The sequence below is a fragment of the Chiloscyllium plagiosum genome, chromosome 6 (assembly GCF_004010195.1).
Source record: "Chiloscyllium plagiosum isolate BGI_BamShark_2017 chromosome 6, ASM401019v2, whole genome shotgun sequence".
Lineage (NCBI taxonomy): Eukaryota > Metazoa > Chordata > Chondrichthyes > Orectolobiformes > Hemiscylliidae > Chiloscyllium > Chiloscyllium plagiosum.
This window is the reverse complement of record NC_057715.1, coordinates 120,672,782-120,695,668: the sequence shown is the minus strand read 5'-3', so window position 1 is coordinate 120,695,668 and position 22,887 is coordinate 120,672,782. Positions and strand designations below refer to the sequence as shown.

The following is a 22,887-nucleotide window of genomic DNA, read 5'->3' as shown; positions in this document are numbered from 1 at the left end:
AGAACTGATCCCTGCGGAACTCGACTTGTAACTGGGCTCCAGGCTGAATATTTACCATCTACCACCGCTCTCTGACTTCGACCGGTTAGCCAGTTTTCTCTCCAATTGGCCAAATTTCCCTCTATCCCATGCCTCCTGACTTTCCGCATAAGCCTACCATGGGGAACCTTATCAAATGCCTTACTAAAATCCATGTACACTACATCCACTGCTCTTCCCTCATCCACATGCTTGGTCCCCTCCTCGAAGAATTCAATAAGACTTGTAAGGCAAGACATACCCTTCACAAATCCGTGCTGGCATTCCCTAATCAAGCAGTGTCTTTCCAGATACTCATAGATCCTATCCCTCAGTACCCTTTCCATTACTTTGCCTACCACAGAAGTAAGACTAACAGGCCTGTAATTCCCGGGGTTATCCCTATTCCCTTTTTTGAACAGGGGCACAACATTCGCTTCTCTCCAGTCCCCTGGTACCACCCCCGTTGCCAGTGAAGGCGAGGAGATCATTGCCAACGGTACTGCAATTTCCTCTCTTGCTTCCCACATAATCCTAGGATATATCCCGTCAGGCCCGGGGGACTTGTCTATCCTCAAGTTGTTCAAAATGTCCAACACATCTTCCTTCCTAACAGGTATCTCTTCTAGCTTACCAGTCCATTTCACACTCTCCTCTTCTACAATACGGTCCCTCTCGTTCGTAAATACTGAAGAGAAGTACTTGTTCAAGACCTCTCCTATCTCTTCCGACTCAATACACAGTCTCCCACTACTGTCCTTGATCGGACCTACCCTCGTTCTCGTCATTCTCAGGTTTCTCACATACGCATAAAATGCCTTGGGGTTATCCTTGATCCTATCCGCCAACGATTTTTCATGCCCTCTCTTAGCTCTCCTAATCCCTTTCTTCAGGTCCCTTCTGGCTATCCTGTATAATGAGGTATGAGGCTATGAGGTAGCAGTGCTAACTACTGAGTCACCATGCCGCCCATTTAGCTGTGGCCATTATCTGTGGAGGTCAGGATAAGAATGGGGCCTGCCAAGCTCAGTCAGATGGCTTTGCCTCATCCAGGTGTGTCCTGGGGGCAATACTGGTCAGCTTGCCTCTTAGATGGCAGTAACTTAGTGAAATTAAAGCTGAACAACTCTAAAAGAAACAGGATTAAACATATCCTCCTGTATCCACATTGTCAGCTCTTTGTGTTGATACATAGCCAAGGCAAGGTTTCGTACACATAATTGTTCATTTGTGCATATGTTACATGCATATTGTGTCTTTTTGAATGCAGCAGCAAAATTAAAGGACTCTTGTGGCACAGTGGTAGTGTGGTAGTGGAAAACAGCCCCAGCCTATTCAACTTCTCCCTATAGCTCAAATCCTCCAGCCCTGACAACATCCATGTAAATCTTTTCTGAAGCCTTTTACGTTTCGCAACATCCTTCCAATAGGAAGGAGCCCAGAATTGCATGCAATATTCCAAAAGTGGCCTAACCAATGTCCTGTACAGCCGCAACATGAACTCCCAACTCCTGTACTCTGACCAATAAAAGAAAGCATACCAAATGCCGCCTTCACTATCCTATCTACCTGCAACTTCACTTTCAAGGAGCTATGAACCTGCATTTCAAGGTCTCTTTCATCAGCAACACTCCCTTGGACTTTACCATTAAGTGTATGAATCCCTCTAAGATTTGCTTTCCCAAAATGCAGCACCTCACATTTATCTGAATTGAACTCCATCTGCCACTCCTCAGCACATTGTCCCATCTAGTCAAGATCCCGTTGTAACCTGAGGTAACGTTCTTCGCTGTCCACTGCACTTTCAATTTTGGTGTCATCTGCAAACTTACTAACCATACCTCTTATGTTAAATCAAATCATTTATATAAATGAAGAAAAGTAGTGGACCCAGCACCAATCCTTGTGGCACACCACTGGTCACAGGCCTCCAGTCTGAAAAACAACCCTCCACCACCACTCTCTGTCTTCTACCTTTGAGCCAGTTCTGTATCCAAATGGCTAGTTCTCCCTGTATTCCATGAGATCTAACCTTGCTAATCAGTCTCCCATGGGGAACCTTGTCGAACGCCTTATTGAAGTCCAGATAGATCACTTCGACTGCTCTGCCCTCATCAATCTTCTTTGTTACTTCTTCACAAAACTCAATCAAGTTTGTGAGATGTGATTTCTCACGCACAAAGCCATGTTGACTATCCTGAATCAGTCCTTGCCTTTCCAAATACATGTACATCCTGTCCCTCAGGAATCCCTCCAACAGCTTGTTTCATTTAACCATTTGTGAATATTATAAACCAACAGCCTTATCAAAAATTAATTGTGTGTGTCACTAATGGCACCACTTTATGGTTTTTGATCCTGTGGGGTATGTGACATTTACGAGATAAATCCAGTAAGGTCTACAATCTCCAGCATTGCTCTGGAACATTTCTGGAACATTCCAAACAAAAGGAGTAGCCATGGGCACCCGCATGGGCCCCAGCTACGCCTGCCTCTTCGTAGGGTATGTGGAACAATCCATCTTCCGACCTGCTGTGCTGTTCCAGCAATAAAGTTTCAACCAACATTTCTATTTATGTTTGTTTAAATCATACAGATACTTGGACTGAAGTTTTGGTTCGCTTCAAAAAGTGTATGAAATTTAAAATGTATCATAATACAAAGATAGCTACTGTACACCAGAGTTATTAAACTATATAGGGTGAGGTGCTGGATGACTGGAGGGTGGCTAATGTTGTGCCTTTATTTAATAAAGGTTGCAAGGAGAAGCCTGGGTACTATAGACCAGTGAGTCTGACGTCATTGGTGGATAAGTTGTTTGAGGGGGTTTCTGAGAGATAGGAGTTATATGCAAGAACTGATAGCATGGTTTTGTGCACGGGAAAGCACATCTCTCAAATTTGGTTGAGATTTTTGAGGATGTGACCAAGATGCTAAATGAGAGCAGTGCAGTATACATTGTCTACATGGACTTTAGTAAAACCTTTGACAAGGTTCCACATTTAGACAGGTTAGTAAAGGTTTGTCTTCAGACATTTCTACGTAACGTCATCAGTGAGCCTCCGGAGGAAGCAGTTTTGGTATGGCCTGCCTTTTATTTATGTGTTTAGGTTTCCTTGGGTTAGTGATGTCATTTCCTGTGGTGACATCATTTCCTGTTCTTTTTCTCAGGGGATGGTAAATGGGATCCAAGTCAATGTGTTTGTTGATAGAGTGCTGGTTGCAATGCCATGCTTCTACGAATTTTTGTGCGTGTCTCTGTTTGGCTTGTCCTAGGATTGATGTGTTATCCCAGTCGAAGTGGAGTCGTTCCTCTTCTGTATGTGAGGATACTAGTCAGAGTGGGTTATATTGTTTTGTCACTAGTTGATGTTCATGTATCCTGGTGGCTAGCTTTCTGCCTGTTTGCCCAATGTAGTGCTTGTTACAGTCTTTGCAAGGTATTTTGTAAATGACATTAGTTTTGTTTGTTGTCTATACAGGGTCTTTAGTGTGTTGGTGGGTTTGTGGGCTACCATGATACCGACGGGTCTGAGTAGTCTGCCAGTCATTTTTGAGATGTAGGCGAGAATGGCTAGGGTTTTCGGACGCATTTCGTCTGCTTGTTTGGGTTTGTTGCTGAGAAATCGGCAGACTGTGTTCATTGGGTACCCGTTCTTTTTGAATACACGGTATGGGTGATTTTCCTCTGCTCTTTGTAGTTCCTCTGTGCTGCAGTGTGTGGTGGCTCTTTGAAATAATGTTCTGATGCAGCTTCGTTTGTGGATGTTGGGATGATTGTCTCTGTAGTTCAATATTTGGTCCGTATGTGTTGTTTCATGTAGACGTTAGTTTGAAGTTCCCCATTGGCTGTTCGCTCAACTGTGACATCTAGGAATGGTAGTTTTTGTTGTTTTCCTCCTCTTTTAGTGAATTTTATGCCAGTAAGGGTATTAGATTAGATCTTTATTCCTGAAGAAGGGCCTGTGCCCGAAACGTCGAATCTCCTGTTCCCTGGATGCTGCCTGACCTGCTGTGCTGTTCCAGCAATAAAGTTTCAACTTTGATCTCCAGCATCTGCAGACCTCACTTTCTCCTATTAGATTAGATCCCACACAGTAGAGAAATAGGCCATTTGGCCCAACAAGTCCACATCAACCCTCCCAACAGTTACCCACCCAGACCCATTCCCCTGCCCTATAATTACCGGTGACCAATGCACCTAACACTATGGGCAATTTAGCATGGCCAATTCACCTCACCTGCACATCTTTGGACTATGGGAGGAAACCAGAGCACCCGGAGGAAACCCACACAGATACGGGAAGAATGTGCAAACTCCACACAGTCGCCTGAGACAGGAATCGAACCCGAGTCCCTGGCATTGTGAGGCAGCAGTGCTAACCACTGAGCCATTGTGCTGCCCGATTATTGATGGTCTTGAAGGTTTCCTCTAATTTGTTTCGCTTAGTGTTGAGAAAGGTGTCATCCACATAGTTGACCCAAAGTTTGGGTTGGATGGTTGGCAGAGCTGTTTGTTCGAGTCTGTGCATTACAGAACCCTGATATCAGAGATCCCATGGGTGTTCTGTTGGTTTGTCTGTAGGTTTTGTTGTTGGAGGTGAAGTGGGTGGTAAGACATAGGTCCATTACTTAATGATATTGTCCTTGCTGATGAAGTTGATGGTATTTAGTATATGTATCTTTGGTTCTTCTAATAGTGTAGTCAGTGTTTCCTTGGCCAGGTTGATGTTGTTGGATGTGAACAGGGCTGTTATGTCAAAGGAGACCATTACTTCATCATCTTCTATCTTGTTGTCTTTGGTCTTCAGGAATTCTTGGGTGGAGTGGATGGAGTGGCGTGAGTCTTCTACAAAGTGTTTTAGTCTTTGGTGTAGCTCCTTGGCCAGTCTGTAAGTTGTTGTTCCAGGTAGCAAGACTTTGGGTTTGGGGGTGAGGAGGGGGGAGTCTCCTGGTTTGTGAATTTTGGGTAATCCATAGAAGCATGGTGTGTTGGATCCGTCCGGTTTCATTTTTTGGAAGCCGGTCTTATTCATTTTTCCAGATATCTGAAGTTTTTTGAGTAGGGCTGTGATTCGGTTCTCTAGTTGTGAGGTCAGGTCTATCACCACTTGTTGGTATCTGCAAGTAATGCGTTCACTTTCTCGATGCAATCTCTGATTTAAAATGACTGTCAAGCATCCTTTGACTGCATGAAGGATAACAATGCTTTTATCATTTTTTTAGTCTTTCTATTGCTTTCCTTTCTTGTGTGTTGAATGTGGTTCCTTCCTTTTTCCTGCTTAATGTTGGTGTGACTGCCTGCCTGATGGTTTGCTGAGTTTCCTCTGTGAGTTGGTTGTCTTTCAGTGTTGTTTTTAATGCTGCTAAGAGATCTTTCTTGTCCACATCCTGGAACTTAAATTTAATCCTCTTACTAAGGCAGCTTTTTCATTGTTGGTTAAAGTCTGTCACATAAGTTTTTTATCCTTGCTTCTGTATTGTCTGTGTTGTTTAAGTTTGTCTAGTTTTTTCTGCAGGTCTATTTTTTTAATTTTCTGTGTTTGTCGCTGTCTAATGTCTATGGCTTGTTGTACTGTGTCTATCCATTCGTGGTCTGTTGCATTCGTGAGTAAAGATCTTTTTTGGCATGAAATTTTTTGGTTGTATTTATGGAGTCTATTGTGGCCATCATTAATAATTTTTTTAAGTATTCTGCGGTTGTTTTGCTCTGCTATTCTTTTGGCTAGTGGGGTGTTAAGGGGAGGTATGTATTTAAGACATTTAGGTAGTACCTGTTTCCTTAGGCATTTGTGCAAGAAGTACAGCTGTTCGCGGATGTGGCTCTGTCGGATGACATTTGTTTCCCATTTTCAGGCCAGTTTTAGCAGATTGCGTCCATAGGTGTTAGCAAGTTTTGAGAAGATTTGTGGCTTAGGTTGAGGTTCTGGATGTAGGTTTGCTCACTGGGCTGGAAGGTTTGTTTTCAGACTAATGTCAATTACAAAATACCTTGCAAGGACTGTAACAAACAGTACATTGGACAAACAGGCAAAACACCAGCCACTAAGATACATGAACGTCAACTAGCCACAAAAAGACGTGACCCACTCTGACTAGTATCCTTCCATACAGATGAGGAAGGACACCACTTCAACTGAGATAACACATCCATCCTAGGACAAACCAAGCAGAGACGCGCACGAAAATTCCTAGAGGCATGGCATTCTAACCAGAACTCTATCAACAAACACATTGACTTGGATCCCATTCCACCACCAGGAAATGGCATCACCACAGGAAATGACTTCACTAACCCAAGAAAACCTAAACACACAAACAGAAAGCAGGCCTCACCACCAGTGCTTCATCCGGTGGCTCACTGTTGATGTTACCTAGTATGGTGACGAAACATCTGAAAACAAACCTTCCCACTCACCAAGCAAGCTTGAGCTATTAATCTCCTCAAAACCCACTGGTTAGTAAATTTAGATCACATAGGATTCAGGGAGAATTTGTCGACTGGATACAACAATTGATTTGATGGTAGGAGACACAGGATGATGGTGGAGGGTTGTTTTTTGGACTGGAAGCCTGTGATCAGCAATGTTCCATATAGATTGGTGCTGGGTCCACTGCTGTTTGTCATTAACATAAACATTTTGGAAGAGAATTTAGGAAGTATGGTTAGTACGTTTGCAGATGACACCAAAATTGGTGCTATAATGGACAGTGAAGAAGGTTACTTAAGATTACAAAGAGATCTTCTTCATTTGGGCCAATGGGCTGAGCAGTGGCAGATGGTGTTTAATTTAGTTAAATGCAAGGTGTTGCATTTTGGTAAGACAAATGCAGTCAGGATTTATACAATTAATGATAGGATTCTGGATCAGTGGTGCTGGAAGAGCACAGCAATTCAGGCAGCATCCGAGGACAGGCAAAATCGACGTTTCGGGCAAAAGCCGATAGGACCCTAGGAAGTGTTTTGGAACAAAAAGACCTTGGGAGTCAGGTACATAGTTATTTGAAGGTTGTGTCACAGGTAGACTGAGTGGTTAAGAAGGCATTTGGCATGCTTACTTTTATTGCTCAAAACATTGACTCTGGGAGTTGAGATGTCATGTTGCAATTGTACAGAACTTTGGTGAAACCCGTTTTGGAGTACTGTGTACTATTTTCGTCACCCTGCTATGGGAAAGATATTAAATTGAAGGGGTACAGAAAAGATTTCCCAGGATGCTATTGGGAATGGAGGGTTTGAGTTTTAAGGATAGGCTGGGACATTTTCCCCTGGAGCATATGAGGTGTATAAAATCACGAGTGGTATAATTAAGGTGAATGGCAAAGTTCTTTTCCCTAGGGTGGGGGAGTTCAAAACCAGAGGTGTTTAAGGTGAGAGGAGAAAGACTTAAAAGGGAACTGAGGGGTAACTTCTTCACATACAGGATGGTTCATATATGGAATGAACTTCCAGACGAAGTGGTAGATGCAGGTACAGTTACAAAATCTTAGAAGACATTTGGACAAGTACATGAATAGGAAGAGTTTAGAGAGATTTGGGCCCAAACGCAGGCACATGGGACTAGTTTAGTTAGGGAAACTTAATTGGCAAGGATAAGTTGGACCAAAGGTTTCCATGCTGCCTGACTCTGTGTTGGCCAATCTTTCCAGTCGACAAACAAATTGGGACAGGTGTATATTGTCTAAAGTGGTTTTATGCCATAATTGTCTTCAGTGATGTAGCTTTTCTGACGCTAACCTGAATCTGAGAGTGGAGTTTTAAGTTGAAGCTAAAGACGTTCTCCAGAGAAGGACATTAGGGAAGTAGGGATGGATGTGACAGAATGCGAAGTACTCAGCTCAGAACAGTTTTTACTGAGGACCAAAACTGATTTCTGCACATTGCAGATGGAGTAAGGACAAGGGCAAACTTATGCAAGTGTATTCCGTTAATTACACATATGTTATAAATGATAATCAGCATTGTATTAATTGGGACTAATTTTCCTTTTCAGGTTTTAGGTTTAAATATTAGTTCTTTTTTGCTGCATTTTAAATAAAAATGGTACCTGTATCTGTGTGTTCTAGATCTGATTGATATTGTCAAAGATCCCATTCCTCCTCATGAATACAAAACAGAAGAAGATCCTAAATTGTACAAGTCTTTCAAGACAGGAAGAGGGCCTCTATCTGATAACTGGATACATGAGTGCAAGAATAAGCCTGGAAAAATGCCAATTATGTGTGCGTACAAACTCTGTAAAGTAGAGTTTCGATACTGGGGAATGCAGTCCAAAATTGAAAGATTCATCCATGATGTGGGTAAGTATGCGTCATTTGCAACTTATGCACTTACCAAGAGAGAGGAAAGAGAGAGAGGAAAAAGAAAGAGAGAGAAGCTTCTTAACCGAGCAAAAAGAGAGAATTTGAATTTGAGAAGTTGCGACTTAGCCGTAGTCATAGATTCATAGAGATGTACAGCACGGAAACAGACCTTTCAATCTAATCTAATCTAATTTCAAAAGGTATTTTATGTGTCTTTCCATTAAATGCTATCATGAAATTCATTAAATAAAATTAGTGTCTCATGTTTTCAAGTCTTGCAATGAAAGATGATAAAATGAGAATTATTTGTACTGGTTACCAATTTGGTAGATATCAGTAAAAATCACTTATGAAAAATTTATCATATCAATGTAGACCATTGAAAGAGAGGCTTCAAGGTTAAACTTCGCATTTTAACGTTTTGGATGACATATTGCCTTAACATGCTACCCATGGGAATACAGTATATAATTTAATGGCAAAACTGTATGTTGCATATAAATAGCTTCTGCATTCCACTCTTAGAAATGAACACAGCTAGTTTAGTTTGGGAAACTTGATTGGCAAGGGCAAGTTGGACCTTCAATTCACACAAAATAAATATGGAAGTGCACAGTTATGATCTGATTGAAATCACTGGCCCATTGTATTCCTTCACTGTCTCCTTCTGTTCTTTCACAGGATTGTGGTTAATTTATAGCCAGAGGTTGCTTCAAACATTATAAAGGCACAACATTGTGCAGGTGGAAATCTGAATCAAACACAGAATGCTGGAGAAACTCAGCAGGGCTGTGGAGAAAAGATACAGCTGCTTTGAGTCTGCTGTGACACCTCTTCAGAACATTAGGAATCCTTAAAACCTAGTTAGTTAGAAGCTAGTTATTTTGAAATAGGTTTGTAAGCCACCTTTTTCTCATTTGTCCTGTTCAGATATTTTCATGCAATTGTTAGTTTGCTATGTAAATCTAAACTGGCAAAAGCAGATTATTTTGAGTAATTGTATGTGACTTGTATGCAGTGTGAAATATTCAAGTTTTGAATTTGGGAATATGTTCTACTGATTGGAGCTCTAACACACCAGCTTGAGCTGGAGATTCGGATTCTTTGCAGTGAAGAGAAGCCAAAGGTCTATTTAACTTCAGCTATTAATAAGATTTGAAGTTCAAGTTTGTGGCATCCCCCAATGAATTCCCAGCAATTGGATCAATCATTCACCAGCAAATCTCTCGCGAAATCTCTTGTGTTCTTAGAGAGTGCTAGAGATGTACAGCAAGGAAACAGACCTTTCAGTCCAACTTGTCCATGCCGATCAGAGATCCCAACCTAATCTAGTCCCACCTGCCAGCACCCGGCCCATATCCCTCCAAACCCTTCCTATTCATATACCCATCCAGATGCCTTTTAAATGTTGCAATCGTACCAGCCTCCACCACTTCCTCTGGCAGCTCATTCCACACACGTACCACCCTCTGCGTGAAAAAGTTGCCCCTTAGGTCTCTTTTATATCTTTCCTCTCTCACCCTAAACTTATGCGTTCTAGTTCTGGATTCCCCTACACCAGGGAAAAGACTTTATCTATTTATCCTATCCATGCCCCTCATAATTTCGTAAACCTCTATAAGGTCACCCCTCAGCCTCTGACGCTCCAGGGAAAACAGCTTCTTCTTCCCAATGTAGCTTGGTTGTGATGTTCAAACTCTTCCTGTCATCCTTCACATGAGCTACTGTGGGAGTGGAATTCTGTGGAATGTGGACACATCCCCAATCTTATTGAACAGTTGAGGAACATGCAGAAACTTGAAGGATGATCTAGTTTTTAAAATATTCATTCATGGGGTGTGGACTTCACCTCACTTGGCCAGCATTTCTTGCCCACTCCTAATTGTCCAGAGGCAGTTGAGAGTTGTCATGAATCACATTTCGGCCAAACCAGGTAAAGATGACAGATCATCTTCCCTCAGGTATATGAGTGAATCATAAGGTTTAAACAGCTATTGATGGTGGTTACATGATCTCCATTAGATTGGCATTTTATTCCAAACTATTTTCATTGAATTCAAATTTCATCATCTGCCATGGTGGGATTTCAGACTCTAAGAACATGAACTTGGGCTGCTGTATTACTACTGCAGTGACATTACCATTAAGTACTGCCTTCTTGAATTGATGTATTTAAAACAATGAAAACACTTGTTAGGCTAAGTAGAGAGAAACATTCCTGGAGTGTGGGAAGTCCATAATAAGCAGACAAAGAATTACAGCAAGGCCAACAGGAACAAAGCCAAAAACATTTCTTCACATAATGGGTGGTGGAAGTCTCTTTTGAAAGTTGCTGATAGATCTTTCTTAGGCAGGGTTTTAAGGATTCCTGACGTTCTGAAGAGGAGTCACAGCAGACTCAAAGCAACTCTATCTTTTCTCCACAGCCTTGCTGAGTTTTTCCAGCATCCTCTGTGTTTGATTCAGATTTCCGCCCTTGCAATGTTGTGCTTTTATAATTTTTGAAGCAATCTTTGGCTATAAATTAACCACAATCCTGTGAAAGAACAGAAGGAGACAGTGAAGGGATACAATGGGTCAGTGATTTCAATCAGATCACAACGTGCACCTCCATATTTATTTTGTGTGAATTGAAGGCGGGAGAGCAGAACACTTTACATTTCAGGAATCCAGTGTCAGTTTCCTTCTAGAAGACGTAATGTAATTTGAGTTAAGACAACCCTCCTTCAATAATATACCTAAGCCCCAATTTCAGAAAAGCTGTTTCCACTGTGGTAGAGTGGCATTTGCCCCATTTCTAATACTATCTGTCATTGGACACTTTTAAATAATATGGTATTTAGCAAATGAAATTAGTTTTATGCTCAGGCACAGAATTACTAGGAACAGATTGGAGCCAATCCAACTTGTGTACCATTAACGGAAAAGATAAGGACACCTTCATGTTTTCACGTTCTCAGAATGTTCATGCACACGTAGATCAATAAATGGATTGTCACATCACCTTATCATTATTTATCACAAGGTTTTATAAGGTGCCTGCAGTCAGGTCATGATATTCACATGGAGGTACAAAGGTAATTGGAGACAACTCATGCCTGTGTAATTTATCCTAAGACCACCTATGATTTGTCACAACCTTACAATCTATAAGCTAAAAGAACTGATAGAATGGTTAGTTAAATTGACCTCACATATAAACAAGCAATTTCTATTAATAATGAATTAATTTAAATAAAGCAAAGGCAAATGTTTGTGCTCTGAAGGCCAAGCATACATGAGACAAGTTTCACCTTTTTTGCAAATTCTTGGTCCCCGGAAGCCGTGTCGTGTTGTTGAGTATTTTGAAATCAAGGTATGGTGTGGATGAATGATGTGTGAATAGTGATAGGTTGTCTGTAATTGTAGTACTGTATTTGTCATTGATGTAGGTATTGTGGTGAGGCGATTTATAAAAGTTTTCACTATATTTTTCATGTAAAAGTACATATGACAATAAATTTCTATTCTTTGTTATCAATAAGGTAATGGGCTTGTGAACAAAAGAATATATGGTCAACTCTTCTGACCATATAATTTGCTGAGGTTTTTTGTTGGTCATTAGAATTGTTACTATCTATTGCATAACAATACATAAATGGAGAGAGCAGTTTTTGTTTGGTTAGCCTCCTGTCTGTCACTTGTGGAAGATTATTGTATAAACCAAGTTACAGAAAAATCTAGCTACGTAGGGTTTCTGTTTGCCTGATGTGCAACTTTCCACTTTCCACAAAAACTCAACATGAGTTTGTCTTTCTCTTTTATCTAACAGAGTTTGCACATCAGGCTTTGCAACAATAGTGGACTCACCATCATTAAGGGCATTTAAATGGTCATAGGATAAGCATATGGATGATATTGGAATAGTTAGATAGGCTTCACATTGGTTTCACAGGTTGGTGCAACATCAAGGGCCGAAGGGCCTGTACTGTTCTGTAATGTTCTATATTCAATGAATTCCTCACGGTGAAACATAGTGATAGAGTCATTTAGCACAGAAGCAGATCCTTTGGTTCAACCAGTCTATGCTGAACATAATCTCAAACTAAACTAGTCCCACCTGCCTGCTCCTTATAGAGGTTTACAAAATTATGTGGGGCATGGATAGGGTAAGTAGACAAAGTCTTTTCCTTGGGGTCGGGGAGTCCAGAACTAGAGGGCATAGGTTTAGGGTGAGAGGGGAAAGATATAAAAGAGACCTAAGGGGCAACGTTTTCACACAGAGTGGTACGTGTATGGAATGAGCTGCCAGAGGAAGTGGTGGAGGCTGGTACAATTGCATCATTTAAGAGGCATTTGGATGGGTACATGAATAGGAAGGGTTTGGAGGGATATGGGCCGGGTGCTGGCAGGTGGGACTAGATTGGGTTGGGATATCTGGCCGGCATGGACGGGTTGGACCGAAGGGTCTGTTTCCATGCTGTACATCTCTATGACTTTATAAGTGGTGCATACGGCTACAGTTACAATGTTTCAAAGACATTTAAAAGTATGTGAAAAGGAATTGTTTAGAAGGATATGGACCAGGCACAAGCAGATAGAACAAATTTAGTTTGGGATTATGGTTGGCATAGCCTGTTGGACTGAAGGGTCTGTTTCTGTGCTGTCTGATCCTGTGACTCTGAGACAATAGCTGGGACTTCTCAGCATTCTGGAATTTAACAAGCTGTAATGTAACACCTTCACCAATGAAGGCCACTGGAGGCAATCTGCTGTATATCTGACCTAAACTAGCCATCCATTACTTAGAGATTCTGTGGAAATCATGTGGAGTAAATTTCTGCCTAATGATGTGCCTGTTTTCCATACCTTGGTATCCTGTGGGGAAGGTGGTGGCATAGTGGATTATTGGAAATGGGTGCAAGAGTAGGCCATACGGCCCCTTTGAGCCTGCTTCATCAGTCAGTATGATCATGGCTGATCATCTAACTCAGTCTCTTGTTCCCACTTTCTCTCCACACCGTTTGGTCCCTTTAGTTCCAAGAGCCCATATCTAACTCCCTCTTAAAAGTTTTTTGGCTTTAACCACTTCCTGTGACAAAATTCAACAACTCACCACTCTCAGTGAAGAAAAGTTTCCTCAATTCTGTCCTAAATGGTCAACCCTGTATCCTTTAGACTGTAATCCTGGTTCTTGACTCCCCAGTCATCAGAAGTATCCTTCCTGCATTTACTTGGTCTTGTCCTGTTAGGATTTAAAGGTTTCTATGAGCTCTCCCCTACCTCATTTCCTAAGCTCCAGTGAATATAGTCCTGATGAACCCTGTCTGTCTTCACATGTCAGTACTGCCATCCCAGGAATCACTCTGGTAAACCTTTGCTGCACTGCCCCCAGAGCCAGAACATCCTTCCTAAGATAAGGAGACCAAAACTGAATGCAGTACTTCAGGCATAGTCTCCCCAATACCCTATATAATTGCAACAAGACATTCCTGATCTTGTATTTGAACTACATGCTTATGAAGGCCAATATGTCATTGGTCGTCTTCACCATCTGTTGCATGTGCATGTGTTAATGATTTATGATTTTCTTGTCACAGTTAGAAAAACAGTAAAATATGTGAAAAGGTTTTTCACTGTCTCTATGATCCAGTGCTATATTGAATAGTTTTAAGAATAAAAGAAAAGAAATGTATAGCTTAACGCAAGTCTATCAGTCCTGACCGAGCTCATGGTCAATAATGCCTGCGCAGCCATCTACACCAGACCCAACCATCGTTGAAATCATGACATTTCAGGAGCCAACTTTGCCGCAGAGGACCAATTATCTCTGATCTTGCAAGCACCTGAATACCAAAGGACCTTGCTTCTCCCCTGTACATGAAATGAATGTCGTTAAGTGCCTTGGCTGTAAGCCCTTGCTTAATGGACAATGACCACCAGGAAATTAACGTATGTTTGTTTGTACCGCCTTGTATTGTTTAATCAAATCTTTCCTTTGTGTTATAGCTTCAATTCCTTCAAACTCATTTAGATGCAAGTATCTGATTTGCTTAAAATTATTGGTGTATTGCAGGTTTAAGAAAGGTCATGCTGAGGGCTCACCGCCAAGCATGGTGTTGGCAGGATGAATGGTATGGCCTGACCATGGAGGATATCCGGCGACTAGAGCGTGAAACACAACTCATGCTGGCTCTGAAGATGGCCGAATTCATGACTCAGTTCAACTTAAACGACAGTGAAGCCGAGCAAACTGGTCCAATTCAATCCTCCAATGAAAGAGATCTAGACATCAACAATTCCATAATCAAACCAGCACCTGAAAATGTCACCGTGAAGGAGTACAGTGGCTCGTTAACAGAAAAATCACTAACCAAACAGTGGTCGACATCATCCAAATCATCACGTTCATCAAAAAGAGGAGGTAAGATCTGGGAGCTCATGCTTACAAATTTCTCAAGTCTTCCTTTCCATTAAAAATTCACTTTTTCCCTGCTTTATGACTTTCCATCTTATATGCAAAATAGTTAAGGTGAATTTTTATCTCTCAATCCAGCATTGTTTAACACATTGTCTTGTATGGGAGCTTGCTGTGCACAAGTAGATTATCTTGTTCCCTATGTTACAATAGTGACTACACTTCTCATCACAAGGACTTCATTGACTATTCCAGGCAGACATGAATGGTTAGGAGAAAGTGAGGACTGCAGATGCTGGAGATCAGAGCTGAAAAATGTGTTGCTGGAAACGCGCAGCAGCTCAGGCAGCATCCAAGGAGCAGGAGAATCGACGTTTCGGTCATAAGCCCTTCTTCAGGACTTCCTGAAGTCGATTCTCCTGCTCCTTGGATGCTGCCTGACCTGCTGCGCTTTTCCAGCAACACATTTTTCAGATATGAATGGTTTCCTACAAGCCTGACTTTTTTTCTTAGTCACCTTGTTTTTATTTTATAACCTTTCTCCAATGCTGTCCCATCTCCTTCCATCTTAAAAGTATTGATTATTCACTGGAATAGTTACATGACAGCTCCTTGAGCACCTCAGTGAAGTGGCATTCTTCGTGTGCGAGTTGCACAATGTTTAATCACGTGGGGTATCACAGCCAAACCTCTCCTACTTCTATAAAAAAATCCTCATATAGGGCTCCATCAGAGATTATTGGATAGCTGCAGAGAATGAGACTTTGACCTTTTTTGTTCATGCCGCTCTGCCCCCCCTTACCTCAATTTTTCTGTAGAGTTTTATTTGGATAGACTTTTATCTACCTGTCAAAATGAGTTTTAATATTTATTTAATTGTATAATTTCAAGCTTGAAATATGAATGGAATACTGAACAGGCAAAGAGGACATAATCCAGCTAGTTTAAACCCTCAAGTGGCTCTATCATCCAGTCCCAAGTGATATATCTCATTTTTATTTGGGGATGAGTTCACTGATTACAAACTAATTTATATTGATTCAGCTCCAGAAGCCAAACTTCAATCATTAAATTAGATTCCCAACAATGACATGTATTTTCTTTTCACTTCACACCTTTTATTGTGCAAATACATTCATTTGCTAAACAAATATTCCATAAAGTGGGTTTCCATTGATCTTTTTGACCTGATTTTCTGATACATTACATCACTTCATCAGAGGCGCTTACCAGTTAGTGTCTTTCAGCTTATGCCTACTTCTGTGGAGCTGAACACCTTGTTGTAGGGCCAGCTGGATGGGGCAGTTTGGAAGTTTGAAAGGGCATTTAAATGGTTGTTGGATAGACGTATGGATGAAAATGGAATAGTGTAGGTTGGATGGGCTTCAGATTGGTTTCACAGGTCAGCGCAATATCAAGAGCCGAAGGGCCTGTACTGTGTTGTAATATTCTTTGTTCTAGGGACAGAAAAGCTGAATTTGCTGAGGCATGTGACATTGGATTATTGTGTCATACTCAGTGTGTAACAGAAAGAGCCGAAGTTTGGCCTTGAGGAGAGGGCATTACAGGCATTGTCCAAATTATTTCAGGTGCATCTAAAACGTCTTCGCCTTTGCATCAGTGAGAAGTACAAAATTCAAAATGCTGGAATTTTTGTAAATATCTTTTTTCAATTATTCATTCATTTTCCAATTATGAGTTTTTTAATTGAATTAATTCAGTATACATTCTCAAATACTAATGATGCTGAGTCTTTACTTTTATTAGTTTGTCTGAAGTTCAGTGCTGTTATTCTTGATCCATCGGTAATGGTGCTCCATTTTCCTTCCCATGTACTTCTCCTTAGGTAGTGTTTGTTTGGAATGACTGAACATGGAGCATTCCTGAATGGTCATCCACATATATAGATTTATAGAATCCCTACAGTGCAGGAAGAGGCCACTCGACCCAGTGAGTCTACACCAACCCTCCGAAGACCAAGGAAAGAATGTTTTTTTTTCCGAGCAAATAACAAGCAATAACTAATTCTCCTGACATCTTATGGACCCACAGCTTTTTCAGTTATTTGGAGCCTAACTTTCCCTGAGGCACTAGATACTAAAACCTTTCAAGAGTTGACTGATGTAGTTAAGGAGTATTACAACCCCAAACCTCCTCTGATTCTGAGAGGCCATTGGTTTTACTCGGGCAGTTTGAAAACCAGGGATTCCATATCGGGATTTTTGACAAGGTTAAGATGACTGGCAGAGACATGTGACTTTGGTTTAAACCTTCATGAGATGCTGAGAAACCATTTGATGTATGGAATTAATGATGTGACCATGCAAAAGCACCTACTAGCTGAAGCCCAACTGGATTCATTCAGGTGCTACAGGGTATTCTAATTGAAGTGGACACCCTCACCAGTCCAACTGAGCTTAGGGAACACCTGATGAAGGGCTTTTGCCTGAAACATTGATTTTCCTGCTCCTCGAATGCTGCCTGACCTGCTATGCTTTTCCAGCACCACACTAATCTCCAGCATCTGCAGTCCTCACTTTCACCTTAGGGAACACCATTTGAAGATAACTGCATAGCCTCATTCAGGATATGTCCTCAACAGAGAGACTCTAGGTCAGCCCACAGCAAATCCCCAAAGCCAAGCCTTGACCAAACAGTTAACTTTGTTTTAGTATCCGGGCCGGCAAGACATTGCAATTGCTGCCAGTGTGCATATTCGAGACTGCAAATGAGTTCCACTGGACCTAAATTGAGTAAGAGAACTCTTAGGCGGGTATCCAAGACAGTGCACACCCTGGAAAGTCCACCTACATCTGGTTTGGAACAGTTACATTCCTTAGTCGCATCCAAATCAGAACCAGTCATGTCACGTTCATTCATGTCACCAATGTGAATTTTGAAAGAAGTGCTTTTCTTGCAGAGGTCTCTTTAAAAGTGAGACCTTACAGCAATTATATGTGTGTGTGTATGGGTGTGAGAAAGAGAGAGAGAGAGAATTAGGACATAGAACATAGAACAATACAGCACAGAACAGGCCCTTTGGACCTCGATGTTGTGCCGACCCGTGAACTATTCTCAACTCGTCCCTCTACACTATCGCATCATCATCCACGTGCTTATCCAAGGATTGTTTAAATCTCCCTAATGTGGCTGAGTTAACTACAGTGGCAGATAGTGCATTCCGTAAAGAACCTGCCTCTGACATCTGTCTTAAATCTATCACCCCTCAATTTGTAGTTATGCCCCTCGTACACGCTGACGTCATCATCATAGGAAAAAGACTTTCACTGTCTACCCTATCTAATCCTCTGATCATCTTCTTTGTCTCTATCAAATCCCCTCTTAGCCGCCTTCTTTGCAATGAGAACAGACCCAAGTCTCTCAGCCTTTCCTCATAAGACCTTCCCTCCAGACCAGGCAACATCCTGGTAAATCTTCTCTGCACCTTTTCCAATGTTTCCACATCCTTCCCGAAATATGGCGACCAGAACTGTACAATATTCCAAGTGTGGCTGCACTAACATTTTGTACAGTTGCAGCATGATATTGCGACTCCGGAACTCAAACCCTCTACAAATGAAACCTAACACACTGTATGCCTTCTTAACAGCACTATCAACCTGGGTGGCAACTTTCAGGGATCTATGTACATGGACTCCAGGATTCCTCTGCATATCCACACTACCTAGAATCTTTCCATTGACCCAGTACTCTGCCTTCCTGTTATTCTTCACAAAGTGCATCACCTCACATTTAGCTGCATTGAACTCCATTTACCACCTCTCAGCCCAATTCTGCAATTTATCTAAGTCCCCCGCAACCTGTAACATTCATCTAAACTGTCCACTACTCCACCAACTTTAGTGTCGTTTGCAAATTTACTAATCCATCCATCTATGCCTGCGTCTAAGTCATTTATATAAATGACAAACAGCAGTGGTCCCAAAAACAGATCCTTGTGGAATACCACTAGTAACTGGATTCCTGGCTGAATATTTTCCATCAACCACCACTCGCTGCCTTCTTTCAGAAAGCCAGTTTCTAATCCAAACAGCTAAATCACCCTCAATTCCATGCCTCTGCATTTTCTTCTACAGCCTACCATGTGGAACCTTATCAAAGGCTTTACTGAAGTCAATGTACACCACGTCAACTGCCCTACCCTCATCCACATGCTTGGTCACCTTCTCAAAAAACTCAATGAGGTTTGTGAGACACAACCTGCCCTTGATGAAACCATGTTGACTATCTGCAATCAAGTTGTTGCTTGCTAGATGATTATAAATCTCATCTCTTATAATCCTTTCCTACAACAGAAGTAAGGCTCACTGGTCTATAATTACCTGGGTGATCTCTACTGCCCTTCTTGAACAAGGGCACAACATTTGCAATCCTCCAGTCCTCTGGTACTAAACCTGTAGACAACGATGACTCAAATATCAAAGCCAAAGGCTCTGCTATCTCCTCCCTAGCTTGCCAGAGAATCCTCTGATAAATCCCATCTGGCCCAGGGGACTTGTCTACTTTCACTCCTTCTAGAATTGATAACACCTGTTCGTAACTAACTTCGATCCTTTCTAGTCTAATATCTCGTACCTCGTTCTTCTCCTCTACAATGTTCTCCTTTTCCTGAATGAAAACCGATGAGAAATGTTTGTTTAGCATCTCTCTGATCTCCACAGGGTCCACCTTCAACTTCCCACTTCTGTCTTTGACTGGCCCTATTCTTATCTTAGTCATCCTTTTATTCCTCACATACCTACGGAAAGCTTTAGAGTTTTCCTTTATTCTATTTGCTAAAGACTGCTCGTGTTCTTTCTTTGCTCTTAACTCTCTCTTTAAATCCTTCCTAGCTGATCTGTAACTCTCCATCACCTCATCTGTACCATCTTGCCTCATAAACACATAAGCCTCCTTCTTCCGCTTAACAAGAGATGCAATTTCTGTAGTAAACCACGGTTCCCTTAACTTATCACTTCCTCCCTGCCTGACAGGGACATACCTATCAAAGACATGCAATGTCTGTTCCTTAAACCACCTCCATATTTCCATTGTCTGCATCCCCCGCATTTTGCTACCCATTCTATGCATCCTAATTCTTGCCTAATCGCATTATAATTGCCCTTGCCCCATCGGTAACTCTTGACCTGTGGCATGTACCTATCCCTTTCCATCGCTAAGCTAAACGTAACTGAATTATGGTCACTCTCTCCAAAGTGCTCACCTACAACTAAATCAAACACCTGGCCTGGTTCATTACCCAGCGCCAGATCCAGTGTGCCCTCCTCTCTTGTCCGCCCTTCGACATACTGTGTCAGGAAACACATTGGACAAAAACTGATCCATTTGACGTACTAGAGTTCTAGCATTTCCAGTCAATGTTGGGGAAGTTAAAGTCCCCCATAATGACTACCCTGTTCATTTCACTCCTGTCCAGAATAATTTTGCCAATCCTCTCTTCCACTTCCCTGGAACTCTGCGGAGGCCTATAAAAAACTCCATGCAGTGTGACCTCTCCTCACCTGTTTCTAACCTCAGCCCACACTACTTCAGTAGACGAGTCCTCGTCAAAAGTTGTTTCAGCCACTGTTATACTATCCTTGACTAACAAGGCCACACCTCCCTTTCTTTTACCACCTTGCTTGTTCTGAATGAAATATCTATACCCTGGAACCTGCAACATCCATTCCTCACCCTGCTTTATCCATGTCTCCGAAATGGCCACAACATTGAAGTCCCGGGTACCTATTCATGCTGCAAGCTCACCTACCTTATTTTGGATATATCTGGCATTGAAATAGACACACTTCAAACTAGCTTGCTGTCTGCCAGCACATACCTGTGAACTTGAAATCCTGTCCCTGTCCTCCCTACTCTCATTCCCCTTTGCACTTCAACTACAATTCCAGTTCCCATTCCCCTGATTAGCACCAGAAAGTTTCCCACCCAGGATATTAGTGCCCCTTTGGTTCAAGTGAGGACCTGTTTGTAGAGGTCCCACTTTCCCCAGAAGGAGCCCCAATTATCCATTAGCCTGAAACCCTCCTTCCTGCACCATCCTTGCAGACACATGTTCAGCTGATATCTCTCCCTATTCTTTGCCTCGCTATCACATGGCATATCATGTGACACGGGAAACAAGCCAGAGGTAACAACTCTGTTTGTTCTAGCTCTCAGCGTCCACCCTAGCTCCCTGAAATCCTGCCTTACATCCCTATCCCTCTTTCTACCTATGTCGTTGGTACCTATATGGACCATGACTTGAGGCTGGTCACTCTCTCCCTTCAGGATCCCAAAGTTATGATCCGAGACATCACAGACACTGGCACCTGCGAGACAACACACCAACCGTGAGTCTCGTTCGTTCCCAACAAACTTTCTATCTGAGCCTCTAACTATTGAGTCCCCAATGACTAACACTCTCCTCCTTTCCCTGCTACCCTTCTGTGCAACAGGGACAGGCTCTGTGCCAGACACCTGGGCCCAAGCAAGTTAGGCGTGGGAGTCAGCCCATAAAGCCTACTCCACTGTTTGCTGAGATCATGGCTGATTTGATTGTTTCCTGCCTATCCTGATATTCTTGCTAGTTAAGAATCTGTCTAACTCAGTCTTAAAAATGTTCAAAGTCAGCCTCCACTGTTCTCAGGGCAAGAGGTTTCCAGAGACTAATGTTCCTCTTCACGAAAAAAGAATCTCCTCTTCCCTGTCTTAAATTAAAGACTCCTGTTTTTTTAAACTCTGTCCCCAGGTTCTAGACTCTCTCATCAGGGAAAACAACCTCTCAGGTTCCCTCAGGAGCTTCTGTGCTTCAGTAAGATCACCTCTCGTTTTTCACAACTCTAATGGATGTAGGTCCAATCTGTTCAATCTTTCCTTACTAGATAAACTCTTCATTCCAGGAATCAGTGGAGTGATCCCTCTCTGAACTGACTCTAATATGATTATGTCACAGAGGGAGACAAAGTATGTTTGTAATACTCCAGATGTGATCTCATCAATGCCCTGTACAACTATAACAAAATTTTGAGGAGAAAGTGAGGACTGCAGATGCTGGAGATCAGAGCTGAAAATGTGTTGCTGGAAAAGCGCAGCAGGTCAGGCAGCATCCAGGGAACAGGAGAATCAACGTTTTGGGCTGATTCCTGAAGAAGGGCTTATGCCCGAAACGTCGATTCTCCTGTTCCCTGGTTGCTGCCTGACCTGCGCTTTTCCAGCAACACATTTTCAGCTATAACAAAACTTCCCCACTTTTCACATTCCACTTGCAATAAACAATATTATTCCATTTGCCTTCCTAATCATTTTCTGCACCTGCATACAATGTTGTGTGATTCATCTGCTCGGACACTTGGGTCATTCTATACTACATTTAGATAATATACTATCTTTCTGTCCTTTGTGGCAAAGTGGAAGACTGCACGTTTTCCCACATTTGCCAAATTTTTACTTACTCACTTAACCTACAGTATGTGTATACCTTTGCAACTCCCTATTGTCCTCTTCACGACTTATTCTTCTATCTTTGTGTCATCACCAAATTTAGTAACTGTACATTTAGTCCTTACATCAAAATCATTTGTATTAATTATAAATAATTGAGGCCATAGCAGTCATCCCTGTGGCACTCCACTGGTTACACCTTGCCACCTCAAATTATCCATTTATGTCTATTCCCTGCTTTCTGTTAGCTAACCAATTTCCTATCTGTTCCATACACTATGTGGCTTTATTTGGTGTGCGTGATGTGGAGGTGCTGGTGTTGGACTGGGTGGACAAAGTTAAAAATCACACAACACCAGGTTATACTTTGAAATAAGGGAGAAAGTGAGGACTGCAGATACTGGAGATCAGAGTCAAAAAGTGTGGTGCTGGAAAAGCACAGCCGGTCAGGCAGCATTCGAGCAGCAGGAGAGTCGAGCATAGGCTTTTCTGAACTCTTTCTGGAGGCTTTGGATTTGCTGTAATGGTTGTCCTGTTGATGGCTGCTGGAGTATAACCTGATGTGTGATTTTTAACTTTATTTGGTGTGGTAGCAGTTGATGTAGCAAATTATCAAACACTTTTTGGCGCAGTATTCTGATGCTCCATTTACATTCATTTTGCATTTCAAAAACCTTAAATTTGGACAAAACAATCTGCAGTAGATGTATTCTCTTTAGACAGCATTT

The 22,887-nt window shown here is 41.9% G+C and overlaps 1 protein-coding gene across 11 annotated transcripts in view; it reads left to right on the top strand.

Moving 5' to 3' along the window:
- LOC122551006 (membrane-associated phosphatidylinositol transfer protein 2) overlaps nucleotides 1–22,887 on the top strand; it is a 475,269-nt gene that overhangs the window by 335,550 nt on the left and 116,832 nt on the right. For all 11 annotated transcript variants that reach the window (XM_043692613.1, XM_043692617.1, XM_043692618.1 and 8 more), the window contains 2 exons: nucleotides 8,086–8,319; nucleotides 14,378–14,725. In XM_043692613.1, coding sequence (XP_043548548.1) covers nucleotides 8,086–8,319; nucleotides 14,378–14,725 — 582 coding nt within the window. The remainder of the gene's footprint in view (nucleotides 1–8,085; nucleotides 8,320–14,377; nucleotides 14,726–22,887) is intronic.